The sequence below is a fragment of the Macaca thibetana genome, chromosome 3 (genome assembly GCF_024542745.1).
Source record: "Macaca thibetana thibetana isolate TM-01 chromosome 3, ASM2454274v1, whole genome shotgun sequence".
In the NCBI taxonomy this organism is placed as follows: domain Eukaryota; kingdom Metazoa; phylum Chordata; class Mammalia; order Primates; family Cercopithecidae; genus Macaca; species Macaca thibetana.
Window position 1 is genome coordinate 178,908,270 of NC_065580.1, and position 13,469 is coordinate 178,921,738.

The 13,469-nt window shown below is 35.5% G+C and overlaps 1 protein-coding gene across 1 annotated transcript in view; it reads left to right on the forward strand.

Annotated features, from left to right (window-relative positions):
- TMPRSS15 (transmembrane serine protease 15) overlaps positions 1-13,469 on the forward strand; it is a 133,678-nt gene that overhangs the window by 76,287 nt on the left and 43,922 nt on the right. Inside the window, exons 17-18 of the mRNA XM_050782170.1 lie at positions 9,607-9,717; positions 11,787-11,919. Of these exons, the coding sequence (XP_050638127.1) occupies positions 9,607-9,717; positions 11,787-11,919 (244 nt within the window). The remainder of the gene's footprint in view (positions 1-9,606; positions 9,718-11,786; positions 11,920-13,469) is intronic.

The window sequence follows — 13,469 nt, forward strand, 5'->3', positions numbered from 1 at the left end:
GCAAAGAAATTTTGCAACTGGATACTCCCCTTGGACTATGATTTGTCTCATAGAACTGCCCAACAACTCAGTGGTTCTTTCCAGGTGCAAATATGTTAGAAACACAGGATAAATGCTACTTCCTACATCTCTCTTTCTCTTCCTACGGAAGAGAAGTATTTGTGGAATTGATGTCTTACACTTGAATATCTAGAAAAAAGATAGGATTGGATAGTTTGTCTTCATCTGGCCTATTATCCAATACAAAATCCAGCTACTGTTAGGTTATGTTTATCTTTGTTCCTCTACTCACAACTGGCCAGGACTTTTGACACCATCCCAGAAAGCTGCCTGCTTTAATCTTTATGGCAAAGAATTAAGGGATCTATCATCTGGCCTGAAAATGAGCCACAACTGGTATTATCCATGCTACTTAGATAGAAGTAAGTGGTAGCTCAATCGATTAATCTGGATTTTGTGACTGATTTTAGAAGCCACTCTGTTTACTTACAAGCAACAGTGAGATGGATCAATAAAAAAGAATTAGTAAACACTTTGAGATCTACACAAAATTATAATTTATCTTATGCAGTACACTAAAAAGAATAAGTATGGAAAATGACATGATTTTGTTAGGTAAAGAAGAAAATACATTGAGATGCAAATATCAATAGATATGTATTTACATAAGAGTGTGTGTGTGTGTGTGTGTGTGTGTGGCAAGAATTTAACTTAGAAGAAAATTTGATCATTGCTTTAGAAAATGTTAATCAACATAATTTTTAAAATGTCATCTTGAATTGAATCACTGATTTTGTTTCTTATTTTGTTGCTGATGATTATACTATAACCTTGTTTGTTTGCCAATTATTTTATCTGCTATTTCAGTTTCCTTCTCTTTGTGATGAACCTATTATTTTAATTTAATTCAACATTTGAGTTATACTTTTAAAGTATAGATGGGTGATGGACATAGATGAGGACATTTTGGTAGTTAATAATTGAGCACACTTGAGATAAAACAGACTGGTTATGTAATGTTCAAAAAAAAGCTAAATCTTTCTTACTGTTATATAGAAAGTAAATTAGTTAATAGCAAACTTTAGATGACAGAAAAACACAAACTGTTACCACCAATACTTTTATACGTAAAATTATGACCCTAATTTTTTTAATTATTATATAATGTTTGGCTCCTGATAGAATAGTCTTTGCACAGTACTGGCTCCCACAAGTGACGTCACAATAAAGTCTCCTTTCAAGAAATTTGGAAGAAGATGGCCATCTTTGGCCAGAGCAATTTTCTGTGAAACTCTGCCATAATCAGATCTTTCTGACTTAATTAGAGGCCTTTGTTAGCAGTGTGAACCACCTAGTTTTCTGGTCTATTGCACAATTATTCAGAACCTCTTGTGCAGAACACACACATTCCCACAAAAATTGCTGCAGGAAAGCATGATGAAGAATGAAAAAACAGTAAGTAAAGAGAGATGGAAACATATGAGCGTCTGTAATGGGCATGCAGGAAAAAACACCAAGCCATATTTGCAAATAATAAACATTCCTGAAATTGAAAAAAAAAAAGCAGATCAAAACTAATAGTGAAAGATACAATGAAAGAAAAATTATACACTTTTTGAATCTGAATAAAATTACCTGAAAAATCATGAAGCCTTAGCGTCTTCAGTAAAAAAGATTAATAAGCAGGAATCAGTGTTATACAACTTTCTGTGTGAAGTTTTAAATTTAAAGAGGGAAATTTTTCTGAAAATTTCTAGCAGAATAAATAAAATTATTTCTGTAGGTGTTGAAGATAAGATCAGCTTTATATTTCACTCAATTATGAATATTAAAACAATGAAGTAATACTGAAGTAATATTTCTCATGTTTTAAAGAGAAAATCCCATGACTAAAAAATATACAAGGGTCAATAACTGCTGTATTTAAATGTAGTAAAATTCTGTACTCTCTTCTGCAAAGTATCATAAAATAGAGCAAGTAATTATCTAATGCCTATTACTATTCTACTGGAGGCCATCCTAAATTTTTTTCAAGAATTCTGTCAAGGAAAGGATTTTTGAAAGAAGTGTTACACTTTTAAAGGAATTGAGATAAATAGTAAAACCTGAAGTAATTGAGGTTTAAAAAAAATACTGTGCTCTAACAGATAGGGGATTAGATTTATTGAGGTATCCAAACAATTGAAATAATTGTAGGTGATTTGGTTTGGCTCTGTATCCCCACACAGGTCTCACCTTGAATTGTACTAATTCCCACGTGTTGTGGGAGGGACCCGGTGGCAGGTCACTGAACCGTGGGGGTGGGTCTTTCCTGTGCTGTTCTCACGATAGTGAATAAGCCTCATGGGATCTGATGGTTTTCCCTGCACATCTTCTGTCTTGCCTGCTGCCATGTAAGATGTGCCTTTCTCGTCTTTTGTCTTCTACCGTGATTATGAAGCTCCCCCAGCCATATGAAACTGCAATTCCATTAATTCTCCTTTTTCATATAAATTACCTAGTCTCAGGTATGTCTTTATTAGCAGCGTGAGAACAGACTAACAGCACAGGACATTCCACCATCTGCAAAAGTGAAAGCATCTTGAAACAAAATTTTAAGAAAAGGTAGATCTTTAAATTCCTATTTTAAATTGAAAATGAGAAGGGAGAAAAGACTTGAAAAGGGAAAATGGATTGTCAAAAGGAAGATGGAGACAGATCTCTTTCATCAAAAGTTACAGTTTGTTTAAATTGTGTTTTATGGACTCATAATAATTACACATGTTTATGGAGTATATGTAATATTTTAATACAAGCATATAATTTATAATCATCAAATCTGGGAAACTGAAATATTCTTCACTTCAAACATTTATTATTTCTAAGTGTTAGGAGCATTCCAAATTGTCTTCCCTAGTTATTTTGAAATATACCATAAATTATTGTTAACTATAGTCATTTTTTTGTGTTACCAAACACTAGGTCTTATTCCTTCTATGCAACTCTGTTTTGGTACCCATTGAAACCCTTCTTTATCCTCTCTCCCCAGTACCCTTCTCAGTCTCCGGTGACCACCATTCTATTTACTATCTTCATGAAAGCAATTAATTTAGCTCCCACCTATGAATGAGAACATGCAACATTTGTCTTTCTGTGCCTGGCTATTTCACTTAACATAATATCCTCCAGTTTCCTCCATGTTATTGCACATGACAGAATTTCATTATTTATTATGACTGCATAATATTCCATTGTGCAAAGATATCATATTCTCTCTCTGTCTTCATCTGTTGATGGACTCAGGTTCACTGCATAACTTGGCTATCAAGAATAGTGCTGCAACAAACATAGATGAGCAGATATCTCTTTGAGATACTGCTGTTCTTTCTTTTCATTTATTTCCTGTCTCAGATTCTTATAATGAAACAAACACAACATCAAAGACTTTAAAAAGCATTATAAGCAATTATGATTCAAGATCAAACTCAAAAACAGAGCACAATCTATTTCTCTCAACACAAAAGAGACACCAAGTTTATGGTGCATAGATTCTTTATATTTCTTTTGCCTACAGCTAGATTCCATTTAGTACTGTTACATTAGTGTGTAATGTATGAAGTTATTTTTAAGGGAAACTTCCCTTGATTAAAGCTAGAATGGAGTCTTCAATGCCCATCACTGCATGATAAATACATGGGGAATGTGGTTTCACTTGCCTCCTAGACATAGGGCAGATGCTGCTGAGAAGTGTAATGGAATGATTGAGTTGTCATCAGCACCATCTGCTTCCGTCAAAATTATTTTTTATACCCAAAGACTGAAAAGCAATTACAGAATCAGGGACTTGGCTGTGGAGGCTAATCAAGCTGGTAAGGGAAAGTGAGATTGGACACACATCCTGGGACTTTACTTTGGTGGTTCTTTTAGAAAAAAGTATAAATGGGCATCAAACATCATTTTTGCTTCACTTATCTTCTGGAGATATTGTAGGGACACCTTCCAAGACATTCAGTTGAAATCTAATGCAATTGTATAGTGTATTTTTGTATCTTATTTTCTTTGTACTATGTTCCTAACATTTCCATTTCTATTGTAATAAAGTATATGTAATAGAGATTTATGAAGATCTGTCTCCTATAAATGTCCCCTTATTGCTCTTTTCTGATACTCAGTCTTAACGATGGAATTCAATAGTGTTTGTCAGGCAACTGTGGAAGTGGCAGCTGATTACGGTGGCAGCTGAGGCTTTGAGCCCTCCCCAGATTGTGTGGCACGTGCCTTAGAGATCAATTTCGTTCTGTTTTAAACCAAGCATGTGTTGACTAAATGAGGCAACGCTACTGGAGACTCCATAAAAGGAGATGGGGAAATTCAATTCTTAGCAATATTTCTTTTTCTCTCCCTCACCATGGGCATAAAACTATTGGAAATAAGATTTCAGAGTCCAGAGAGAGTTAAACTGTTGGATTAAAGACTGCTTAATGAAGCTGAACTATTGTATGTTGCAAAGAATCAGAATCCAGTTTATGCATGTAAGGAAAATTTTCAAAGAGCTTATTTATACTTCTCAGATTTTAAAATCTCTGTTCAGTTCAGTAACAACGCAATTTTCCCCATTCAGCATTTTTTCATCCAGTTCATTCAGCTTATAGAAACAAGTTATTATTTTTCTGGATTCATAGAATATAACCCTAACAGCTTCAGCTAGAGCACAAAAATGAATTACATTTTTTAGATATTTATATGTTATCAATTAAGTTTTAATTCAGATAGTTGTCTGTTTCCATTTAACTCATATGTGATTTTCAAATTAAATATTGCCTAGCTACATTAATAAGAGTGTAAAATTATCAGTAAATTTATCTGTGATTAAATTATTGTCATTGAGAACTCATTCTCTACATAGTGATTTCAATAAGCTATGAAAAATGTAGTAAGATAATTTAAAAATAAAGAGTGGTGACTAACATTCTGTAAGTATATTAATATAATTGATCATGGATATGTAATTCATGCTGTCAACTTTTTAAATAAGGTTTATTAAAATATAAACTTAAGACACAGTATCTGAACACAAACACTTCGGCCTACATTTAAGGCTTCCTGTTTTCTAAAGGAAAATTAATATCTGAAAGATAAAATATAGAGTCAAAGTATTAATGCTCTCTTTAGAATCTGTAATTATCTCTGCCCATTTGTCATCTCACTAATCTGGTTTAAAAATATGTTTGTGAAACAAATTGTTAATTACATTTTCAAGAACCTGCGTAATAGCATTATATTTTGAGATATGTAACCAACTTTTCTCATAGTATAAAGATTTGTAGAAACAACTAGCCACGGCTTTCTAAAAATATTTTCTTAATAAGGTAACTCAGATTTCAGTTGAAAAAATACAGAATTCTTCAAAGTTTAAAGTACAGCCTACAAATAGCTCTGATTATTATTGTAAGATCCTAAGAGGAAAGGATTAGTTATGTTTTCATATTTATTTCATTATTCGTAGGGAGAAATAGCACAACTAGCACATGGAGTAAGAATGTTAACTTTAAAAATATCAGTGAAAGGCCGGGCATGGTGGCTCACGCCTGCAATCCCAGCGCTTTGGGAGGCCGAGGCAGCCGGATCACCTGAGAACAGGAGTTCGAGACCAGCCTGACCAACATGGAGAAACCCTGTCTCACCTAAAATACAAAATTAGCCCGGCGTGGTGGTGCATGCCTGTAATCCCAGCTACTTGGGAGGTGAGGCAGGAGAATTACTTGAACCCAGGAGGCGGAGGTCTCAGTGAGCCGAGATGGCACCATTGCACTCCAGCCTGGGCAACAAGAGCAAAACTCTGTCTCAAAAACAAAAAAAAAATCAGTGAAAAATATTTTTTTTTTACTGTTACTGTTTTTACTGTTAAAAATATTATGTACTGCATATTCTCTGTATATATATTGTTATGATAAGCATACTTCATTATTTGTTAAAATGTATTCTCCTGACACACCTAAGACAAAAGTAATAGTTACTTCTGTTGACAGTCAAAGAAACGGAGCCTCAGAAAGACTAATGTCTTTGCCCAAGGTCAGAGAAATATTAAAAGAAATGGCTAGGCCAGGCGCGGTGGCTCAAGCCTGTAATCCCAGCACTTTGGGAGGCTGAGACGGGCAGATCATGAGGTCAGGAGATTGAGATCATCCTGGCTAACACGTGAAACCCCGTCTCTACTAAAAATACAAAAAAACTAGCAGGGCGAGGTGGCAGCCCCTGTAGTCCCAGCTACTTGGGAGGCTGAGGCAGGAGAATGGCATAAACCCGGGAGGCGGAGCTTGCAGTGAGCTGAGATCTGGCCACTGCATTCCAGCCTGGGTGACAGAGCGAGACTCTGTCTCAAAAAAAAAAAAAAAAAAAAGAAATTGCTAAATTGTACCTTCAACCAAGATCATATTACTTTAGGGTTTCTTTAGGGTTTATGTCTTAACCACTGTTGAAATTTAACTAAGTAAATTATATTTTCATAATTCATAAAATTGATTTTTTTCAAATCACTAGAATTACTATCAGCCAATTATCTTAAATTTTAAACTTTATTTGAAATCATAGTTTTAAAAAGTGCTTTATATTACATCGACTCTATTACTAAGCTTCATACTTATTTTGAGGCATATCAATCTTTTAACATACATTAATTTACTTTATGTTTTAAAAAATCTACTTATTCTCTGCTTTGTGCCAGACACTTTGCTAAGCCCTGGACATACGAACATGAGAAAACAGGCTTTATGGGTATTACAGCTGGCATATTGTATATTCAGTTTATAGAATGACTGACCTCAATGACAATATAAGCAAAACAAAAGATTCTTTTGTCTTCATTTTAATTCAAATCTCCTTTTTCGTCTCTGGATATTTCAGGCAGATCTCTACACTTTTTCAGTTACTTCCGCTGTTAAATCATTTTATCTGAGTAACTTACACTCATTTTTAAGTATTAAAATGAACAGTCAAGTATAATGTCAACACTTTTATATTATCTAATTCAAAGCTTCTTTTATCCCTCAACTCAGGCACAGACGTTGGCCTAATAACTTAAGACAGAGGAGGGTGGAAATACTGTCTTTTTTTATTTTATACTTCTCTTTTTTCCTCTTCTTCCCATAGTTCCAACGTTGGAAGATAGGAAGTTTGTTTGTTTGTTTGTTTTTTACCATCGTAGTTTTCATTTGGCAAATACCAACTTCTGGCCAAATGCTAGCTCTGTTGTCAAACAGACTTGTGAGCTCTTTGGAGCATTGTTTCACCAGCCCTGGACTACTGTACTGTAGACATGGGTAGTACAGCTCCTAAATAATCTCTTATAACCCTGCTCAGCTCCAAATCCCTAATCCCCAGGTTCCATTCCTCCAATTTTTGTGCTAGAGCCAGACTTCTCTGCCAGGCAGTTGCCATCTGACCACCTTTCCAGTGTCCACCTTGCCAACATTCTAACTTCTGATTTCATTTCATGGGAATTGATCACTAATATTTATTTACACAGCTATCTGCCCACAAACTTCAGGAAAATAATGTCACTGTCTCATTAATCTTTTCACTATACTTCAGTTTATCCTGGCATTTATTAAAAAACCAGGGTAGTGAAATGGATTTATTGGGTTTCACTACACAACAAATTTTATGTTTGTTGTATATTTCACTACCCAGCAAATGGTATGGAATATAATGGGATGGGATGAGATGGGATGGGATGGGATGGGATGGGATGGGATGGGATGGGATGGGATGGGATGGGGTGGAATAGGGTAGGATAGGATAGGATAGGATAGGATAGGATAGGATAGGATAGGATAGGATAGGATAGGAATTAATAGAACAGAGTAAAGGTAAATTTTAATTTAGTTACACACACACACACACACACACACACACATTGATGTGTATCCTAGAATTATTACTTAAAATCTGTTTCATGCTAATGTCAGAGTTTTTAAAAGTCTGAAACCCCTAGCACTAGTCCCATGAAAGCCTGGTCCTTGTGGTTATGCAGTGTAGCCAACTTTTGGCCAGGGAGTGAGATGCTGACCTTGCTTCTTTCAGGCAACCTAATTAGGAATTGATTCTCTTAGGGAACCCCACACTTGGTTTGCTGGATGGCCCCACTCCACTTTCCCCCATAAAAACACCCCCCCTCAAATACTCTATTCAATTTTTTTTTAGAAAAATACTCTAATGCCCTTTTATTAAAAAGCTGAAAATAGCTGATGGATATTGATAGTTGCTGGACTACTTTCGGTCTTTTTTTCAATTAGTGTGGTATGGCTAAACTGAGTCCCTCTCTTTAGAAGTATAACGGTATTTGTCAGTACTCTCAGATGTGAGTCTACAACCTAGATTCTAAAAGAGCAGGAATAATTTCTTTCAAGTGTCATTATGTTTGGTCATCATAAATTCAGAAAGTCTCCATGGATACTTCTATAATTTGTTTCTGAAATCGTATTAACCTGAATTGAGTCTCCTTGAAAGCAGTGTAATAGTAATGTTATTGTATTGACTAGTAGACACTAATAGTTTTCAAACTACAAGCTTCCCTTTTCTTATTTTTATCAAGTGCTTTTGCTTCCCCATATGATTGTTCATGTGCCATGTGGGGCATAAGACGCTGAACTTCTCCACACCTGACAACCATCGTCATTGTCAGGGAACCATGTGGCCCTCACGGAGTTCCTACTCTCCTTCCAGCACATAACTGTACCTCGTAAGCCATAATCAGAAAGTGCTAGAAGAGGGAAGCAAACCTCTCTCTCCCAGTGATACGAGGGCTCTCCTAGAACAAAACTTTTAAAGACCAAACAGTCTCAGGAAACAGCAGCAGCTACTTCTAAGTAAGAAATGTTTCCAGTAGGCTTCTTTTTGCACAACAAACTCTGGAAACAACGACCAATGGCCTCCAGATCTACCCAATTTCTTCTTTGCCCAGCCTTTTCATTTACCTTTTGTGTCTCCACGTGCCAAGCACATGCCCATGCCTCCAACACCGCTTTAATTATTTGGAGCTCTATCCTCAACTTCTTTTCACATTACAGATACCGCAAAGTTTCCGTTTCCTTGTGACTACTCTTTCCTGCCTGACCAACTTTTAATTGAGCCCTCTGTTTCCAACCCGATCCAACTTTGGTCCCACCAACAGATAACTTCCACAGTTCTTTCTTACAAAGGTTTGGAAGTATCATTTGGATGGTGAGGCCAGGGGACCTCTCTGTGCTTGAGTAACAGTTCGGTGGTTGTTGCTTGTATGTTCGTTTGAGGGGGAGGAGTTTGTTTATTGAAGAGATACTAACAAAATTATGAGGAAGAGGTGAGTTGACCTCTCAGCCACTTCTTAGAAATTCCCTGAGTTTTGCTGCAAAAGAGAAGTCTGAGGTTTCATCCACACTCTTTTAAAGCGACATGCACATCAGCTTGGGAGCTATTTCTGAGGCATTCTGAACAACCAAGTTGATGGTGTTTCTCAGTATCAAAGCTGGCTCCACCTTGTGCTGTGGCAAAGGGCTCATGTTTAAAGGGGAGCAAATGGGATTTGTACTCCAGAATCATCCATTTGTGTTTTCTTTATCCTATACAATAAACATTCTTTCCCCATAGAGCCATGCATGGAAGACAATTTTCAATGTAAAAATGGAGAGTGTGTTCCACTGGCAAATCTCTGTGACGGTCATCTGCACTGTGAGGATGGCTCCGATGAAGCAGACTGTGGTATGCCTTATTTTTAGGAAAATACTTTTATGACTTTAGCCTCTGCCTTTGGATTCTATGGTGTAAAAGAAAGATTATAAGTGTGTTTATTAGGACTGTTTTGATGCTTTGGAATGAGAACATCTCATCTCTGAGATGATTTTAGCACCTCGTCCGCATCTGGTTAGGAAAAAAGTTAATACGCAGGCCTCAGTTTATTGTTTGTTTCAATTTGGCCACACTTATTAACTGTAATTCTAGAGCAACAAATATTCATATATAGGAAGCCTAGAATACCACAGAGACAGCATTCCAAACCAAGCAGGCTAGCACCATGCATATTGGCTACTGTGTTCTGTTTATTGCCCACATTCAGAGGTACGTGTATGCTTACTTATAAGTCACTTTCTCCCACTGCCCTGCTGAGTTTTCAGTCCAGCTCCCCTTCCAGACCTCAATAACATTGTGAGTAATGGATTCTTTTATTATGTCTTTTTATTTCTAAGCAAATTTTTAACACTTACATACTATGCATTATGCACTGTAAATAAGTTAAAACAAAAAAATCTACAATAAGAATTAGCTATAATTGGCCAGGCGTGGTGGCTCACACCTGTAATCCCAGCAATTTGGGAGACCGAGGCAGGCAGATCACCTGAGGTCAGGAGTTCATGACCAACATGGTGAAACCCTGTCTCTACTAAAAATGCTCAATTAGCCAGGCATGTTGGCGGGTGCAATCCCAGCTACTCAGGAGGCTGAGGCAGGAGAATCGCTTGAACCCAGGAGGCAGAGGTTGCAGTGAGCCAAGATCGTGCCATTGCACTCCAGCCTGGGCAACAAGAGCAAAACTCCTTCTCAAAAAAGAAAAAAAAAATCAGCTATAGTTCACCCATGAGGAAACTGTGGCTTGGAAATGATAAGTGGCTGCCAAATTTCACACACCTAGTAAGAGCCATAGCTGTTTTTGAACCTAAGTCTGTATAATTCTATAGTCACTGCTCTTAACTGTTGTCGTAATAGGAAAAAAGGGTAAACAATGTAGCATTATTTTATAGAATTACAACATAGTGTTTGTAGGTAAGACTATAATTACTGATATTTTCCTCCCTTGATGAACTCGCTTAACTTGGTCCAGTCTGTACCTGGCCACTAATGGTCTTAAAAGTCTGTTCAAAATGATTGTAAAATGATGAATGAGATGATAGAAATCAAATGGTATAAAAGCAAGTACAAAGAAAAGAGTACTTTTTGGTGGGGTGGGAATTCCTAAAGTAATCTCTAAACTTGAGTTTCTGTCTTTCAGAAGCTAAGTTTATATATATTGTTAGGTATACTCTTCACAAATAACTTTATTTTCTGTTTATGTGCTGTATAGATTTGTAATAAACTTGCATATCTCTGCATTTTCAATTTTTATAGTTACATAAAAGAGCAAAATTATCTGCTAAATTTATATTTTTCAAATTAGACCTTCCATCATGCTCTTAAGAAAAACTACAATCAATCTCTAAACTTGAGATGTTAGGAACATTGCACATTTAGTTTAGAGGCCGTAATCTACTCTTATCAATTTAGGTCAAAATGACCACAAGAGTAATCTAATCTCTTTAATTCATCTTTTTTTGTTAATTTTTCTAAAAAATTAGCTGTAAATTTAAAAAATTTAATTCTATATATTTATTGGTTACAACGTGATATTATTATATATAATATATATATAGGATGTATGGAGAATGTATATATAGAGAATGTGTATATATGTATATATAAAATGTGTGTATATATGTATCTATAAAAAGTGTGTATATATAGAGAGAGAATGAGGAATGATTGAATTATGCTAATCAACCTATCCATCACCTTAAATACTTATCGTTTTTCATGATGGGAAAATTTGAAATTTTGCAATTTTGCAAAATTTAGAAATATACAGTACATTATTATTAACTATAGTCACAGTGCTGTGTAAGAGATCTCACAAACTTATTCCTCCTGTCTAACTGAAGCTCTGTACTCTGAGCAATGTCTTCCCATTCTCCCCACCCTTCAGTCTCTGGTAACCACCATTATACTCTCCGTGTCTTTAGTGCGTCTTTTCAATGGCACAACGAACAACAATGGTTTAGTGCAGTTCAGAATCCAGAGCTTATGGCATACAGCTTGTGCTGAGAACTGGACCACCCACATTTCAAATGATGTTTGTCAACTGCTGGGACTAGGGTAAGTAATTTTACTGAGTTCCCTTTTAAAAGATTCTCAAATGTTTTTATTATGATCAAATTAGATTTAGCAAGAGCTTTAAAATTCATAAAGTTATGAATTTAGAAAATACACATTAGCAAAAGGGAGAAAATTAAAATCTTGATTAACCCTATTTTCAAATAATAACCACTGTTGGTAACCTTTGTATAGTGTATAAATGTAAGTACGAGTAAATATTATATAAAATATAATATGCTCTGTTATACAAAATACTTATATGTGAGCATTTCTCATGATTTTAAAATTTTTAGATGACTTTTAAAAAAATGAACTATTTCATTTTATGCTATATCATAATATACATAAATAATCACAAGGGTACTACAGAGAATATGATTTTGCTATATCTTTGCAACACATTTACAATAGTTTTTTTGGAAAATTTATAGAGGTACTATTTTTTTTTTTTTTTTTTTTTTTTTTTTTTTTGAGACGGAGTCTCGCTGTGTCTCCCAGGCTGGAGTGCAGTGGCCGGATCTCAGCTCACTGCAAGCTCTGCCTCCCGGGTTTTTACGCCATTCTCCTGCCTCAGCCTCCCGAGTAGCCGGGACTACAGGCGCCCGCCACCTCGCCCGGCTAGTTTTTTGTATTTTTTAGTAGAGACGGGGTTTCACCGTGTTAGCCAGGATGGTCTCGAACTCCTGACCTCGTGATCCGCTCGTCTCGGCCTCCCAAAGTGCTGGGATTACAGGCTTGAGCCACCGCGCCCGGCGAGGTACTATTGTAGTGGGAGAGGTTTTGCAAAATTTGTAAAATATTTTAAAAATTAAAAATTTTACATAACCTCTTCCACTACAATAGTATTTCTATAAATTTTATATGATAGAAAGATAAAGAAGGATATTCTCAGGAAGGATGATGCAAGTAAAAATTCCAATTAATAACTCATCAAAAATGTATTTATACCTCCCAGTCTAATGCCATAATAGCTTGCATCAAATATGTAATTTCGCCATATTCGTTTTTTACCTTCCCATCAAGTCTTAAAAGTAATTAGGTAGAAAATGAAAGTAATGAGTAGCAATAACATACTTACTTTGCGTTTTACAACCTGTCAACTCTAACCCACCATTCTGATCCTTAAATACATATGATTTTGAAGATTTAATGATTACTAACCATATTGGTTCACATGTGGTTATCTTTATAACTTATAACACTGTATCATTTAAAGTTTGTTTGTCATATTAAACTATAAGGTCTATAAAGGGAAGAACCGTGTCTATTTTATACATTATTGTAATGCTAAAATCTAGACTAATCTTTGTCTTTAAAAATCAGAGCCAAATACTTAAGCAATAAATTATATTATACACTCTATGTACATGTAAATATAGATATACCTATCTATAAAAACATATGCCAAAAGTTTTCTAATTATAAAACATATGCTTTTCTCTTAGGTTGATTCCAAATGTTGGCTATTGTGAATAGTGCTGCAATAAATGTGGGAGGGCAGATATCCTCTTTGATATACTGGTTGCCTTTCTTTTGAATATATGCCCAGC